The following is an 18,363-nucleotide window of genomic DNA, read 5'->3' on the forward strand; positions in this document are numbered from 1 at the left end:
TCCATCAAAGTGTCATGACGTTACTAGAAATTAATAATCATGCTATTATGATTCATTATTATGATGATGATTATTATTATTTTCTTTTTACCATAATTACGTCAATGTAGCAATACAAAAATAACAGCTAATGCCTCAAAAAGGATTTGTATTGTTGATGGTCACTAAAAGATTGATGACAAAGAGCAGAGTTTTCAGGCATATTTTTAGAAAGGACTCTAAAGTGAAGGAAGTGAAGGGTAGAAAGTCATCCTAATGGCGGCTACACGCATACCGACAATCACACCAAAATTAATTAACTGCCAATCATCAGGTCCCTCAAGTTGATGACAATCGGAAAGGAATCACAATCCAATTGCGAGATCTTTGGAATCAAATAAAACGGACAAAAGCCACACTTAACAGTCGGTTTTACAATCATTAGTGCAGTAAGGACACCTCGGTGAGAATTGTTAATGTGTGTTTCGGGGTTATTTTGATGCCATCGCTCTATTATAATTATTATTCGTCCTTGTTGGCGGGGTGACATTCTACAAACATGCATGTACAGTACATGATATGTGCATCTCAATTGAGAAATAGAAAAGAAGAACCCTGCTTAACAAGATTTAAACATTTTGAAATGTGAAAGCAACAAGGTGGAAGCTGGACTAAAAACAGGCTTCCATATGCGGCAAGACTGAATTCACAGAGACGAGCACGTGTTTGCATGATCAAATGAAGAGGGGCAAGAAAATGAATTCTGAACATTTCTTTTATGTTTGCACTTCATGTTTTGGGGTTCCAGCTTCCTTGCTGTAGTTGTTGCTATTTCGTAAACAATCGCACAAATAAATACAATATTAGTTAGAATGGAAATGCATGAATGGATGGAAATTGCCTACAGGTAGGTGCAAAAGTGTGTGTGCGTGTGTATATATAAGTGTCAGGTCATTCAAGTTCATGCACTGATGAGTCTCGCGAGGCCCTGGTGCACCTCTGCTTGCACTGGCCCATATTCCACCACCTCTCCATCCACGGTTATAATCCCTTTGGGAGAATATGGCTCCATCCTGAGCGCCCGCACCTTGGTGTGCACCAGATGTGCACAGCTGGACGTCACGTGTGTGCCCTTTTCCATGGCGAGGAAGAGCCTGAGCAATGCGGCGCGGGATATTCCTGCTTTGACGTAGAACAAATGAATGACGCCGTCGTCCAGGGTGGCGTCCGGCGCAGCCAGCAGGTCCTCGGCCAGGTGGGACTGGTATATGGCCAGCACCAGGACAAAGTCTTCTTCTGGGACCACCACCCAGTTCCCTGGGAGAGGCTCCTCCAGCCGCGGGAGCACTGAATCCCACAGGCCCGTCTGAGTTTTGCTGGAGCTGTGTAAACGCTCGAATCTCCTCGCCTTAAGGGAGTTGTTGGAGTGGCAGGAGTTGTGGAAAGAGTTCTGCAAAGGACAGTCTCTGGAGTTGTGCAAGGTGGGGCTGTGATTGTTGCTATTTCTGGATCCCATCCGGTTGCAATCTGCCTCCAGGGGCAAGTAGGCCAGCTTGCCCTTGTAGACGCGAAGAGACGCCAACCTCACCAGAGTGCCCACGGTGAAGCGAACTGCTCCGACGTGACGGTACTTCTCGCTCTCAATGTCCACGTCAGCCACGAAGCCCCACGCCAGCGAGAGGAAGGAGAAGAGGCGAGTGCCCGAGAAGAGGTGTACCGAGACCAGATCCATGCGGGACACCACGCCTTTACAAAGAAGGAAGCCACAGCTGACCAGGAGCTCCTCACTGGACACCAAAGAGGCACTGTGGGAAATCAGGCAGGTTAACGTGGCGCAGACGCGTCTCAGGACGCTTTCAAAGGCAGTCGGAACCTCAACAACAGTTCGGCCTCACTCTTCCAACCGGAAAGGGACTGTGAAAATCAGGAAACGCTTCAGGCCATTATGTCCCCCCTCCTTAAAAAAAGGAACTACAACAAAAACGTTTACTAATGCCGATACAAAAGGCTTCAAGGTGTTGAATGCCACTCCTAGTTCAAGTTAACTGTCATAATTAACATCAAACAAAGGCAATTACACTTTGCTTAGTCACCAAGTGAAACAACTACAAAAGCTAGTCTTTAAAATCGCCAGCTTGACGCGAAGGCATCATGGGAAACAACCCAGACAGGCTAATGAACACTTAAAATAAGTGGATAATTGAGCTAAGAGGTTCTGCGACTGTTTATAGCATCTATAGACGGGCAATGTCGTGAAATAATTAATGAATTAACCGTGATGCCCAAATTGTCTTTCACATTATATTTAATTATGTTCTTACAATTTGTTTTTATAAAGCACAACAGCGCTTTACTTCATTTCCACTTATGTCTGTGAGGTGGTTAGCACATTTGTGTTCCTATAAACAAACTCAGAAGTGAACCAATGTCTTGAAGTGAACCAAGCCATGGCTCAACTTTCCTGTGCACCAATTCAATGAGGTCTCCCAAATAATTTAAATTTCTACTGGCTAGAATTACATTTCCAGATTAAAATCAAAACGATAATCTAACAGCCAAAATAAAATAAGATAAAATCCAAGTGACGAGTCACAAACAGCTCTTCACATTTTGGAAAATGAGCGAAACACATTTTTCCTCCATAAATTATAAATGTAAGAAGTTGTAAATGTTTGTGGAAGCGACACCAATCTTCTGGGATTAGACCCTGGTTAATAATGATGTTCTCCAAATAAATATACAGACAAATATGAACATATGAAGGTGCCCTTACTATTTGGGAAGATTTGGGAAATGGGTCGAGGCCGTTGCTTGAATGTGTTTTGGAGATTCAAATTTGAGTTATTGCGTTATCTCAATTTTTGGGGCGAATGGGGGCATTGCAACTGAGGGGAGACAGAAGCCATGAAGGCAGATGGATGATGCTGTGTGTGTGTGTGTGTGTGTGTGTGTGTGTACGGTGGTGATTTCAGACATGACAGTCCAGTGAGACAACAAAGATGATCCCATTTGGGGAAACGGAGAGAAGGGTGGAAGGTCATCATCTCTCTCGCTCTCTTCAATTAAATATTAAACGTCAGTGCTTGTAATGCTTATTCCATAATATTATTATTATTGCAATTTTTCTAATGATTCCAATCGATATTGTAACCCCATGACACTTCAGCTCCCTATGAGCTTTTAATACAAACGTATTTTTGTTGGCTTGAGTGTTAAAACAAAGAGCCAACGTGTCCCCCGTGCGAATTCAAATTCATGAGCAAAACTATCAGTTGTCATCTTATTTGCAGTATGTCATTCGGTTTGCCATTCTTTTCGACGTGAGACTTCAAATTAGCACGTTCCCAAGCTGGTTGCACTTGTTTTACTGGAGTCTCTTACGAACGGTAGTCACGCGAGTAATAATCACTTTGGGCCATATTCTGTCATTGGTGCCAAAGTAATTTTTTTTTTTCCCGTGCCATGCACACTTTCAAGGTACTGAGATTCTCCCATCCGGACTTGGGAAATACCCACCATGTGTAACCTAGAAAGGTGTGTTTCTGTGTTACTTTTTAAAAAATAAATCCAGTCCACGTACTTTAATTAGAATACTGTGCTCATGATGGAATGCATGTTTAGAACTGATGCAACTGGGCAGCAGTGAGTTAGAGTCAATCAAATGTGAACCTTTGAAAAAAAAAAAAAGACCCCAAGGGGGGCCCTTTGTAATGCATAGGCATTGCGAGATCCAGGACTGGCATTACAAAGATACCGTATACAGCATTTCAAATCCAAACTCCAAACTTCAAGTTTCCGCCTCGGATGTAATCACCCTGAAGTCAAAGGCACTTTCCTGTTCCTGGAAGGACTCCTGGATCCTCCGCAGCTTTGTTGTCACTACCATCTTGATGTTGTCCAAGTTTCCTTTTTTGGTTGTCAATTTTTGTTATGTAAACTTTTCCTTAGTAGTGAATGTGAATGTTGCGGGGTGTTCCACTCACCCTGCGTAGTGATGTATGGACGCAGCCAAGGCATTGCCTGAGCCGCCAGGAAGTATACCAAGCGGTGTTTGGATCGCCTCCTTCCAGTCTGATCTGTCCAGGAGACCATTTATCACCTAACACACCAAAGCAGAGTTATAGTTTTGGACTTTTCATTTTAGTTTGGATTTCGTTTAGACTCGGAACTGGCCACTAGTGTACCACGGCGACGACTGGGCTAGGTTATGTCATGCTCGCGACCCGCGTGAGGATGAAACTGTTCGGATAATAGTTGGAATGGATTGTTAAAATTAGCGAGAGCACGTTTACTGGTTTTTATTTCATATATGGCTTATTTGCTGTGATTGACTAGCAAACCAGTTGAGGGCGGCTGGGATCGGCTCCAGCACGTCCGCGACCCTTGTGAGGAGAAGCGGCTTAGAAAATAGATGGATGGACGGATGGCTTATTTGTTGAGAGCAAGATAAAAAATAAAAAAAATCACTAAGTGTTGTTTCATAAAGTAAACTATGGTTTGATCTTTCATCTTCCGCGTGAATGCAAGGCAACATCAAATAAACACATTTCAAATGAATCCCGAAAGCTCATGTATTAAACGAAGATGAAAACGAAGGACTTTTTTGCTAGCATTATATTTAATTTGAGATCGTAAAATGTAGTTTGGAATGTGTTTATCCTTGCCCTTCTCTTTATTTTACTCCTGAGATGTTTCATGTTGAAGTCGCTCCGGAGCGCACGTTTTACTACCTCAAACAGAAGACCGTCTCCTGACATGATGACCAGAGCGTCCCACTGGGACAGGTCAGCCTCCCTCACCAACTCGCGGGCATGATTCTGACGTTCTGTCAACACACAAGTAACAAGTGCAGTTAGTGATGTCACCCTCCTGCCAGTTTGTGTCCTAAAAGTCCATCTTTCGCTGGTGGTTCTTATTAACGTCTACGTTTTGGCTGACTAAGATTGTCCCCGTTGGGTTGAAATATAGATCTGCGGACCGTTAGGAAGGAGAAAATAAGGCCCCAAAATCGTCAGTCCACGGCCTAGTTACCCCTGCCAAAGAGCTATGAAACTTTTCAAATTTGGTTTGGGTCCAGCATTTGCGCTCCATGCTCGCCTTTGTGAAAAACGGTGTCCTTTTCAGCCAAACGATTTTATCTCCAGTCTGAGAATTTACAGTATCTCAGAAAATCTCAAGTGGAGACTTGCTGTGAAAGATGAGTCAAATTCAGGTCAAATTAAATTGATGGCAGACATATGCTAAAAGCCTTCGTTGGATTCTATTTAACGTCACCGTTGACGAATGTGAAATGTCGCCATGCCGAGAGTTTCAACGCTAATGTGCTGATCGCGCATCATTCATTGGAGGCAGGCGGCGCCTGATGAATGTGCGCTCTTGCAGCAAGGAGCCGTCTCCTCGCTGCAGTGCTCCACCGGCTCGATAAGAGCGGCGTGCGTGTGTGTGAATACCACACCAACCGCCCTGATAGTTTAATCAGATGCCAACAGACGACTGTTGCACGTATAATTACATTTGTATTAATTCAGACGCTCACTTGTGTTGTTGTCGTACAAGTCAGAGCATGCCGAAGTTGCGCACAAAAGACATTCTTCGATATAATTACGATTGGCGGAAAAAATAAACCTGTCATCCCAAACTGTCTTCTGCTCTTTTTGTCTGGGGAAAACTGATCTGACAACCGTTTCAATGTTTCAACCACCTTACCGCTGATCTTCACGTTGATATTCCCATCATTCGTAATTATGGATTGAAAATATTTTGCCAGTCTCAAACTATGAAATATATCCCAGAACGTAGCAGCAGATGGAAACTTCCTGTTTTAAATCCAAGTCTGAGCGTTGAAAAGTTCAACAAAGAAGTTTCTCCGCATCGCTCAATTTGGAAACCGGCAAGGGCGTGTTTTGAACACGGTGAAACATTTATAGATCATCAAGTGAAGGACATTTAGAACCTAAAACAACTCTGCTCTGAGAACAAGGCAGTGAAATCTTTTTATGAACACAATCTATTACGTACTCACAGAACTTTAAGTCTTGTAAACATTTGAGTTGTGTGTGTGTGTGTGTGTGTGTGTGTGTGTGTGTGTGTGTGTGTGTGTGTGTGTCTTCATATTGCGACAAAAGACGGCCTTTGGTGCTTTCGGTTCCTCCAACAGGTGGCTAAGGATGGATTTCTAGCTCTTATTTTAAAATCATCTGTGAATATTTCCTGAAATGCAAGTAACAGAAACACGCCTGAGATCGATGTTGGACTTTTCCGCGATCGGTGACGTATTTTTCTTCAAACACAAAAGGAGGGCAAGCGTGGAGCTGCTGTCTGACAGACATCCCTGGGTACTTGAGCACGAAGGGAGATGAAACATTGCCGCGCCATCCATACTGACGCTGCTGACATTGACCAAGACATGCTTAAAAGCACACAAACACACACACACACACATATGCAATGCAGTCATGCCTCATGTATCCTCCACCCCTCCAGTTGTGGCCAAAGCTGCCACACAGCCAAGCATCCCATTATCAGTTTGGATACTTTTTGTTCGCTAGACACTTCAAGCAACAGTATCTCAAGTCTATCGCTCTCACTTTCTCCTCATCCACACAGATGCATGACTTATCATGATCCTAAAGTTAATCGTAAATCCGTGTGTGCTGGATAATCATCACCAGCCTGTATGGAAGCTCACGACGATGAGAAAATCAAATCATGCTGAAAGGGGATTTTGCGAGAATGTGTGCGTTTATCATCTCCATACAGTCTGCGAGCGTATTTTGTGCACATAGGTGGCTTACGTAAGAGCTGTGCGTGCGCGTGGGTCTGAGGCAGTTTCTCAGCATAGTGACATCATGAAAACATGAGGGTTTCCGTTAGAGGAGGTGCTCTGGGGCCAGTCACGTCTGTTAGTGGGCTTGTTTACCAACTTTGAATGACATCAGCGAGATTGTGGTGCAATTTCTTAGACAAGAAGGCCATAATAAGTATTGTCTTGGATTCAACGACAGATTCATTTAGGGGCACAGGATGCATCAATTTGACTTGGAATAGTAGCTTCAAATGTTACATATATACTGACTTGTAATGGGATGCTGTGTCTAAATTTTTTTAGGGAAAATTTATATAATCTTAATTATTTTTGCTTTTTATTTTCCAATTTCATGCTGCAGCAAGGACCTCAACTGTCAAAGGAAAGTGTTGTTCTTGACTTTTCTGTGTGGCGCGTTCTCGTGCTTCCGGCAACTCACCGGTGATGACCAGCGTGTGCAGCACGCCGGCCTCGTTGAGCATCCGCTTGACGTGATTGTTGTAGAGCACGAGCGCCTGTCCTTTCCCGCTGTGCGGATTTACCAGCAGCAGCATCCGGCATGGATGCGACGGCTCACTCGGCGGCACCCCTGCTCGTATAATCGTAATCATAAAAAAAAAAAATACAATACAACGATTAAACATCTGAGTTAGTATATCCCAAAAAAATGTCGACAGGAATTTGGACATAAACAACCTCCTTGGGGGAGGTAAGAAAGGCATCGTGCAAATCTGAACACGGGCATTATGACAGCTTAGACCAAACTTCTTCTTCACATGTATATGCTCTGGCACACAACACCAAAGAATGTTCCTCTGGAATTCTGATTGGAACTAGCAATGATAGTGCCACTTAAGCGGCCTTGTGAATCAGAAGGCGTGACAGTTGGCGCTGGCCGCCCTGACCCGGCTTGTCTGTGTGTGTGTGTCCTCCTCGGCCACATTCAAATCCCGTCCACTTCCTGTGTGCCACTCCTCCCTCCCCGAGACATTCCAAGTGAATTATCTCTTGGCCTCTGTCTGCTCCCAGTTTCCTCCTCCGTCATTAGCTGCAGTGCCACTGTGTCACAGGCCCAAAAGCTGACACATGTTGGAGATGTATTTCCGCATCATGCACAGAAGAGGACTAGTGAGTTTATGGCGGAAGATAATAAGTCTGTTTTGTTTGCAAGGGAATGGGTGGAGCAACATTTCATCTCTTTTAATTTTTTTTTTTAAACCTTGAACATCCACACAGTGTATTTAACAGTTCTGGCAGTTCTCACTCAGTAATTTAAGCCTCTCATGGCTGGAAAAGTTGAAAGTACACATTGTAAGAGAAAGTCCAAACTACATGCCAAAAGCTCTCGGCCAAATTTGTGTTTGTGATTACAGACGCATCTCCTCTGCTTTCTTCCAACCACGAGCATTGGAACTGGCCCAAATCCTAATGGAGTAATCACTATATTGAGGTATCCGTCATAGTATTTTCTACGTCCTAATTGAAAGGGGGGGGAAACCCATGAGACGGAAAAGTGATCTTATAATAGCTATGAGAGCCACACACAGTCTGGGAGTCTGAGAATAGACGAGGAGGACTCACGATATTCAGCAACGGATCCGTTTCTTGAATTTAACCCTTTCATGCACCCTGTAACCTGATAACATGATGAGCTGTCAGTAAATAATCGCCGTCCCTGATGGGGTTGAATCATAGTTCAAGTCATCATCTTTAGTTGTTTGAAAAAAAAAAACCTCTCCCGTGTTTCTGTGAATGCCCCGGACCAACCAACGGGCTCCTTTTTCTGCCTGTTACTCTCTTGTGACGAGGTCCCCTTAAGCCGTAACTAACACCCATTAGGAGGGAATCCAGTTTCCACATTAAAGGGATTAACGGATTAACATGAATTTGACCTGCTGGGAATCTCGCCCTTTGGTAATATGACATAGAGACCCAATTTCGATCTGCTGAAAACTAAATAGTGCAGCTTTTCCAGCGTTTCAAGTTAATTGATGGCCTGTCATCGTGCATCAACATTAAAGCCGCGTGTGGAGGACAAAGAAAACATTTTATTGGGCCCTGAAGGGGATTCTTTTTATTTTCCTTCACACATCACTGACAAATGTGTGCGGTATGTTTCTCAACTAGTTTTTGAGAACATTTCTCAAAAATCTGCTAATTAAGCAAGTAAACATTTTTTTTTACAACTATGTATGCATTTTAACGTCTTTTCCAGAACATGACATTTTCACCGAGCCTTTTAATTGACAGTTTTATTGCAGACGGCAGCAGTGAGCAGCAAATAGATGTGCTGTTCCATAATCTTGCTTGTAAAATACTACAAGTGGAGGCTTTGGGTGCACGCAAGCGCATTTCTGCTGAAAGAGACCACAAAGGATGTGGAGCGGGGTGGATAAAGTGGAGATGGAGGAGGAGGTGCTGGTGGTTAGATGGTTGCAGCTCTATTTTAACCGAGGCTGAGAGTTGACGGCATTGAGGTTTGTATCCAAATCTGATAGGGCCGTGTTTAGCTCTTGGTATCGTACAGGACGCTTTGCTCTCAGGAGACGCACGCATATGCCACTGACGGAACTGACAGTCAGAAAGTATGAGAGAGGACGGCAACCTTCAAAGTAAACACATTCAGTATGAAGATTGCGAATCTACATCGTACCGGTCGCAAACTTTACTCCTCCGCGTCAGTTCGAAAAACAAACTAAGATAAGGCCACTGTGAGTAACACGGAGGAGTTCCCCGCAGTGGAAGCTATTTCGTCTGATATTCTTAATCATACCATCCACAGTCAGGCTTCTCATGTAATACAATGAACAGATTTCTAAAATGATTTCCATCACACTCATAATCTAGGAGAACAAATTAAAGTATAAATCAACATTTTTCTGAGCTTCTTTTACTTTATACATTCGAACCTCTTTTCAACGTACCGGTTGTTTCCACCGTTTGTTTCCACCGTTTGTTTCCACATTCACATTTCAAAGTCAGGATTTTTTTTTTTTATCACTAAATATTGAAAGCGAACTGCCGCCGTGACCTTGTACGTGATCTTCCATTGCTTAGCAACGCTTCTGATCGACTCGCAACATTGTTGTACTTTCCTGCCGTCACTCACGGAAGCACGGGCATGATCTGAAAATATGTCTCGTAAACGGAAGCAAATCTCGCGGTTTGAGAAGGCTGAAACTGTCTCTCACTTTCCAAAGAAAATCTGTGAATCTCGATGATATCTGCCAATAAAATCTACTAGTAAATGTCACTGCTAAAATGCTGTATTAGCTGTTTCGCAGCACCCGTGTGATCAATTAAAAAAAACTTCTTTTTTTTATTTAAGTATCTGTGTGGCCACGGTGGTTGTGAACTCCTGCTCCAGATTATTGACATTTATTAGCTTGCCTTGAAGCACCGGTCAGGCTTGGGATTGCTCTGACTGTAGAGCCTAGCTTTCGTGTCAATGTATACAGTACATTGTAGCTTCATGTTCATGTGCAATATGATGATTCACTTTCCCGGGGGCGCTTGATTTACTCCATCCTCTGAAGCGTGAAAGAGGACAAGCGTTTTAAGTCGACCGAAGAATATGCCCGAGGCCAAATTTTGACTGAAAGTTTGATTGAAAGTTGTTCTTTCTGGCTAAGAAAATGGCCCTTAGAGAGTGCGCTTGAGGCAACTGTATGTAATCGATTCTTAGAGTAAGAAGGGTGTTACAAATTCTTGTTCAATTTTGCAATATATGGGAAGTTGAATCACAAACCAACATTCTTGTGTTGCAACAGTAACATGTTATTTGTCATTTTTGTGCCTCATTATGTTGTTTGTTTTTTTTGAAATACCAAATCTTTTTACGTTCTGTATAGCGCAGCCTGAACAGCTTCTAACACTCAAACATACTGTACATACCGTATGCGATAAACAGCAACCAGTCGCCAAGTCTTCACACACAACCGTATATTATGTGGGTGAAGACATGAAAAGGCAGTTATGGGGGCGGCGACTATCTTGTGGAAGGCGGGAGTCGAACCCTGCACCTCCTGCATTTCATGAGTTTTTTTCAGTGTTTCGTTCCCATTGTAACCCAAATCGAACACAAAAGATATCTTCTTTTTAAAACAAAGTTCCTCTCATTGTTATATAATTACAACCCTCTCCCTTGAAGAAGATACTACATGACGTCCGCTGTAGCCAATTTTGTTTGCTGTGTTGTGTTCCTCTAATTTTGACCCTGGTATCACAAACCCACCCGCACATCTGAGGTGGAAACACGCACAAGATCAGCGCTAGCCATCTCAAATCGTACTTAGGCAGTCGCCACACTTGCTGGAGAAGAGAGAGTAAGCAACAGCTACGTCAGATGAAAATGAACCATTTTCTTGAACCTGAGGTTTTTTTTTTTTTTTTTTTTTTGCAGTGAGTACTAACCCTACTGGGATGTCCACGGACGCAACTCTCCAGGCCTTCCTCACTGCCTTGTGTGCTCTGTTATTCACAGTCTCTAACTTCTGATGCGGACATATTTGCTGAGACAGTACGCCAGTAAAAAAAAACAAAAACAAAAAACAACAACAACACGAACCATACACGTCCAAATCTTCCGATGCAGACAATAAAACAAAATATGACCATAAGATAGTCGCCGCCCCCACAACTGCCTTTTCATGTCTTCACCCACATAATATACGGTTATGTGTGAAGACTTGGCAACTGTTTGCTGTTTATCACATACGTTATGTATGTTTGAGTGTTTGAAGATGTTCAGACTTCACTAAAAAGAACATAAGAAGATTTGGTACTTCAAAAGAAAAAACATAATGATGCACAAAAAGGACAAATTACATGTTACTCATGACTCGGTAGATATTCGAGACAAGTGAAGAGAAACTGCTAGTGTGAAGCAGAGAGCAGACGTCACATCAGATCGAGTGCGGACCAAAAAGAGAACTGGTTCCTCTTTCAAATAAACCTGCAAAAGGAACACAAAACCATTTTTCTGCCAAATTCTCTTTTTGGACCTGCGCAGTTGTATAAAAATATTTGACAAGAGGACTCATCCTCATTGGGTGGAATGTGACGTCGGTGTGTGATTGATCAGCTTTCCTGTGTGGAGTTTTAACGTTTTCCCCGGGCCTACGAGGGTTACTCCGGTTTCCTCCCACATTCCAAAAACATGCACGGCAGGTTACCGTAATGCTCTAAATTGTCCCTAAGTGTGATTGTGAATGTGAAAGGTTGTTGATGTGTATTCCACGATTGGCTGACAACCAGTTCAGGGTGTACCCCCGCCGACTACCCGGAGACAGCAGGGATTGACTCCAGCACGCCCGCGACTCTCGTGAGGATAAATGGATTAGAAAATAGATGGATGCATGGAAGAATGGGTTTATTGGTACATTGTAGAATGATAATTTCTCCATGAATTCCAGCCACTGTAACGTGGGGCAAAAAAGCAAATGAGAAAATCGAAGATGGGACCATAAACAAAAATGGACCTAAAGTACGCATGTCTGCATGGTTCATTATGATAGGCTGTGATACATAATTTTGTAATATAGTTTTGAGACTTAAATGCCAGCCACCCATTTTCTGCCAATGCTCACTCGGGGTGCGGATGAGCTTTGGCCATTTGCTGTCGACGGAAAATGACATCACAGTGACTTATGGCTCAGCTTGTGGACAATCACTTTGACCAAACCCCGAAAACAGGTGAGCCGTGATTGGTCATTCCCTGAGCTGTGAGCAACTGTGATGTCATTTTCATTTGACATCAAGTGGCAAAATGGCCGCCCACTGAGGTGGATCAAAACGGGTGGATTTTAGGACTTAATTCATATTCCACTAACACAATATTAATCAGAATATCGTTTTTGGATGAGTGGAGGCACATATAACATATTGTAAAGATTTTTTAAATGCGTCCTCCCTATTAATCACATGGTCCTGCCTCTCCCATAGACATACAGCAAAACCAACTACTGAATTAGTTCTGATCAACCATTTTCTTTGCTGGAGTGGGTAATGCGGATACACTATTCTGGTATTCTGGCCCAATCCTTTTTCTTGTGAGAAAAAAGAAAACCTCATTGATTTACACCTTTAGGCATCACAAAGATGTCAGTGTTGAAATCAATTCTCACAAGTATCCGGGCTTTCTCATTTAAATTCTGAAGAGGTTAAAATCTGCAGTTTCAAAGAGGCTTAATGTGAATGAAGTGGGTGGAGTGCATTGCTCGACAACAAAGCCGGTTTACTCTTGGGTTTCCTTGGGTACAAAACCTGTTTGATGACTACAACCTTCCATGTCACTTAAGTTGCTGACATCTACTATTTCCTGCTCTGCCAATGGCAAACTGTATTAAGTTGCAGTATTTTTTTAGAAGAGAAATAAAATACATCTACAAACTGTGAGATGCTATCTGGGTCACAGTGTGCCAGTGATACTCTTTATGTATGCTTTTTGATAACTTGTGTGAATATAGGACAATATATATACAATATATATACAGACAATACAATATATCTTGCTTATCTTTGGCGGTCTTGAGCATTCCGTACAGGAGTAATTGCACTTGTTAGGATTCCAGGAATTTAATATCATTATTTACCTCAAGGTGACTTTTGCAGTCAAAATGTAGTTATAAGATGAGCGAACAAATACATAATAATTAATCAGAGAGACAAAAAATGGCAGTGAATGTTCGCAAAACAGTAAAACTCATCAAGACAATGAGCTCATGTGCGCAGGAGCTGATCAATCACACAGACCAACATCACATTCCACTCCATCAAACCCTGCCTGTTAAAGGCACATTCATGCACAGAGAAACACTATTATTAATAATTGATGCATTCATTTACGTCAGAGGTGTCAAACAAATTTTTGTCATGGGGCCGCATTGTTAATATATAATAACATAATAGCTTCATGTACCATATACACAAGAAATTAATGAATAACTAGTTTAGGAATTCGGGGCTGGTAGAAAATGTTCAAATATTAGGATATTTATTTTAAAAGTGGGACTGGTAACAAAAGAATACTTGCAATATCGCAACGTTTTTAAAAGTGAAGGCAATTTGCAATTTTGGTATTTTAGCAAAGGCATAAAGTTGATGCAAATAATTTGCTTTTGCAGGCCACAGAAAATGATGTGGCCGGGCCATATCTGGCCCCCAGGCTTTGAGTTTGAAAGAAGGAAACGGATCATTATTTCTCAGATACATATCAATGTGCAGCACTTTACATCTATAAATCTTTGCCAGTGGTTCACATTTTCAAATGATCATTTCTACAACATTCCGAGGAAATCACAATGTCACATCATTGGTGAGCTCTTATGAAAAACGCGCCTTGAGCTGCTCTCGAGGTCTTTGTGAGCTCTCCGCGTGCACCATATTGGTGCCCCTAATTAAGAAAAACAACTCTTTACCCTCCTATTTCCAAATATTTATATTTTTGTGTTCACACATGCATGTTTTGGGGGACAGCCTATCCACAGGAAGGCCGGAGTGCAGATTTGAACCCACAACTATTTTGAAGGTCTCTTTAGATTGCAGATGTTCACCAATTGCAGGTGGATCTCAAAAGTATCCCCTGTGATAAACAGTGGTTCACTGTACCCGGAGAATGCAAGCAACCAGTGGACCTGGGTCAAGATGTAATGCAGATGTGTTAATATCCACAATGCCACAGAGCTGCCATGTGTTGTTCCAATTAAAGATTAAATTAGTGCCGGCTCCGAATATGATCTCAGAATGTGACACTAGTGATCAGTATGACGCAGCAGCCACAAAAAATGGAAAACATGTTAACAATTTTGATTGGCCCGTGTTACTGACAACAAACAATAAAATCCTCACAGTTCATTTATTAAGTTCTGACGCGTTTAAAGTAATGGAAAAATAGGGTGAGCAAAGCCTATCTCTTACCGTCTCGATGGTGCCGACACCGGTTCGAGCGCTCCCGGACGGCGCGAGCCCACTTCTCCGCCTCGTCGAGGTTGGCTCGCGGGTCCTGGACCGCGGCGAGACGAAAACACTGTTCCACTCTCTGCCGCGAGAGCCCGGAGCCAACCCAACGCCGCTTAAACGGGTAAAAATAGACGGACAGGTAAGCCGCCGAGTCCGCGTTGTCATCTTCCCGGTACGCCCGGCATCCGACGCAGTCCTTCAAGCTGAGGACCACTCGGTTCCGGCCCGCTGGTATCGAGGTGAGACGCTGGACGACGAGCTCCCTGTCAGTCAGGCTCACGGCGCACCTGACCTTTTGGTTACCGCTGGCCGTGAATTCTCCGTACAGCGTGTTCATGTTGTGACCATGTTCGGTTCTCTTCAGGTCCATCCTGACCTGGACGCGGCAGTCCGGACACAGTGGTGACCTCACGGTCACATCGCCCGGAGGCCAGGGAACACTCCGGGCACATCGGACAGCTGCCACCGGTCCAACTAACTAAAACTACTGGAGTGGCTTGTACTAAATCCGGTTTAACTTCACAATAAGAGGAATCTGTCAATTCTCAAACCATTCCGATATTTGGACAAATTTGTCCAAGCGAGGATCACGCTCCAGATATCACATTTTTAACCTCGCTGTTGTTTCTAGTATAACAATGTCTCGCTCTAAAGAAACAACGGCGAACCACTTTAACAGCCGTAGTGCGGTGTTATCCTTAAGACACACATTTGTCAGGGTTTTTGGGAGTCATTCTTGTCAACTTCACACGTAAACTTATCCGCACTTCACGCACAACTTTGTTAAGCGAAAAAGATGTGATGTTGGTCCCTCTAGCGGTGATTATCTGCAAATGGGTTAAAAAATGCGAAAGTATTGGGCCAAACAATGCAGCAACACAACGAGACATATTTAATCCAATTTATTTATTTATGAAACTAGGACAACTAAAATGAATATTCTCCAACCGAGGTAAACTCTGCATCGACTGGCTGTGATGAAACATTATTTTTTTATATTCACAGCTCGCAGCATAAATTCATCGGTTGCAACAATTTTATTTTTACTAATGAAAAATCAAAACAATGCATTGGTTTAAACTCTAAACCAATGCACCAATGCGAAGGGTAGTTTTACACACGGACCTGTATTCCAATTGCCTTCCCCACACTGTATATTTGTTTTTTGATTTGGGCAAATCATATCAGCAATCAAAATACAAACTTTACATATAAGCCAAACAAGGACCAAAAGGGGTAGCATTAAGCCAAAGCTTCACATAACATGAAACCATCACCGTTTTGTACAACCAAACATGTAAACGTGTACACTACACAAACATGTACACAAACATGTATACCTATATAATATCAACAATTCTTTCTCTGTAAAAAATTTGCAGATGCATACATGTATTTCCACAGTCATATCTTTTTTGGCACATAAATTTGCTATGGTTATTTTGCTGCACTAAAATAACTATTAACACGTTTTTGTACATGTATTTCAAAATTTTAATTGACTTGCACCTTTTCAATTCACAGTCAAGGTTATTGCACATGTTGCCACTTTTACTGAGATGCACTACATCTCTGTTTGACATTAGTTCTGGTTTGCGTTTTTCTAAACATTGATGCTCCTCTCAGTTTACTGTGCAGAAAGAGCTGAACACAGTAAGGACACGTATTACCATTTACTTTGAACATGAATTGGCCAGTTTTAAAGTCCACTAGATCGTAGAATTTAAGTATACAGTATGTGATTTTAGAAATAGATTAATGGCGGGTGCACGACAATCTGCAAAGTTTGTTATCCTGATTGCCATCTTTTGCAGGATAATAACAGCTATTTTTATTGATTTAAGTGTGTCCCAGACCTGCACATAATAACTCATCTATGGGACTAAGAAACAACTGAAGAGTTCTGGTTAAAATGTATTTTACTTTATGTGGTATTCTTATGGCTTTGGATAATTTCAGTTTGCGTGATTTACAATGCAGCTTCCAACATAATTTATTGTAAAAAACAGCCCTAAAAATAATTTTCATATAGTCTTTCTAACTTCATGTTATTGATCACAATTAGTATCTGATTAATGGTCTGGCGGTGTCCAAATAATATGAATGTAGTTTAATAATAATAATTCTTCAGAGGTTCTCTGTTTTGCACCCTTGGTTCCACATTACACCATTGCCATCTGTTGGTTACTTTTTCACACCAACAGATGGCAATGTTAGAAAGAATAACGACGGTGGCTTTAAAATACAGGCTGCATTCAACTGTTTTCCTTCTCATTCAATACAGCGTCCAGTGTCTTTAAACTACTCCGTCGAGTCAGTTAATAGGAAAAGTGATCTGTTTGTATTCTACTGTTCATCCCGGGATGAGTTGTTGTAAATTGTTCTTTTTTTTTAATGAACATGAACACGAATCAACTATAAAACGTAAACGTTTAAGACAATACCAACATGTGCTTTCATTTCCCATGAGCATTTCATTTGTTTGTTGATTCCAAGTTAAATCAAGCTAAACGATTAAACGTACATAAACGGCATTTACACGAACACAATAGGTTCATCAAGTGGCAACATTACTTCTCTTGCTCATGTATACTATCAGGAGAGAGAAGGGAACATAATGAACTATTTAATTTCTTCATCTTTGCTGTGGTCACATCAAAGTCATCGGTGTGTTGTTGTGAAGACCCTCCAGGCACAAGCATATCATTCACTGAGAGGAAAAGAGGAAGGGGACGGGTAGGAGGCAGTATGCATATATGCACATGGAAATTAATGGTTGCAGTAAACACCTGGGGCCAGAGGGGAAATGAGACTCGCATGCAACTTTGTGTGTCACAAACGACATCGGTGCAAAAAGAGTTCCCCTTGCAACAGAACATCGGTAGACAGAACCTTACTTCCTTTGCCAAGAATGCAGCGTTTCCCCCTAAAAGCCATTCAGCTTGATGTGAACATGAACACATGATGTCATTTGCAGCATCTCAAAACGCGCACGCATCTTCAGTGTTAGATTATTCCGTACACTATGGAATTTCCAACAAAAGAGTCTTTTCATTCCAAGCTGCAGGGAAGATGCCGATTCCCTAAAAGCTATTGATTGAAAATGGCACAGCTGAGGAGCAGCCTTGAAAGGAGACAAGACGATTTTTCCTTCGACGCTTTTCCAGCTGGGAGCTCTATTGGAGCCTTGAAGGCCTTGAAGTGGGGACATGGAAGTGCACGACCACACGCGCTCATAGTTTGGAGGGGGTTGATTTTAAAAGTTTGCACTACAGCGAAACTCCTCTACAACGAAACCTACATGGACGAAAATACCCCTGAGTGTGAAATAATCTTCACTCATTAACACCATTCCCACTTTCCTGCCCCCCATCCAACGTAAAAATGCCCTGTTGCGTTGTACAAAATATTTTTCTCTGCTCTTGCTTTGCGACGAGATTCACTACAACGACGTCTAATCCAACAGCTACCTCTACTGCTTCGTTCGGAAACGGCAACAGCAACCACCACACTGGTTTACACATACGCAGTAGTCCAGGAAGTATTTGTTATTGTTAGTTTCAGACGCAGCCAGAACACTGTATTGCTAAAATGGCTACAACATGGACCTTTTGGATGTC

At 42.3% G+C, this 18,363-nt stretch overlaps 1 protein-coding gene across 1 annotated transcript; it reads right to left on the reverse strand.

The window, feature by feature from the left end:
* Positions 1–301: 301 nt before the first annotated feature.
* LOC127612751 (sphingosine kinase 1-like) lies at positions 302–15,157 on the reverse strand. The gene is made up of 5 exons (XM_052083535.1): positions 14,702–15,157; positions 7,224–7,373; positions 4,710–4,804; positions 3,963–4,078; positions 302–1,784 (listed from the first exon to the last, which is right to left on the reverse strand). The coding sequence occupies exons 1-5, from the start codon at positions 15,111–15,113 to the stop codon at positions 941–943; spliced, it is 1,617 nt and encodes a 538-aa protein (XP_051939495.1). The 5' UTR covers positions 15,114–15,157; the 3' UTR covers positions 302–940.
* Between the last annotated feature and the right edge of the window lie 3,206 nt (positions 15,158–18,363).

The sequence above is a fragment of the Hippocampus zosterae genome, chromosome 13 (assembly GCF_025434085.1).
Source record: "Hippocampus zosterae strain Florida chromosome 13, ASM2543408v3, whole genome shotgun sequence".
NCBI lineage: Eukaryota > Metazoa > Chordata > Actinopteri > Syngnathiformes > Syngnathidae > Hippocampus > Hippocampus zosterae.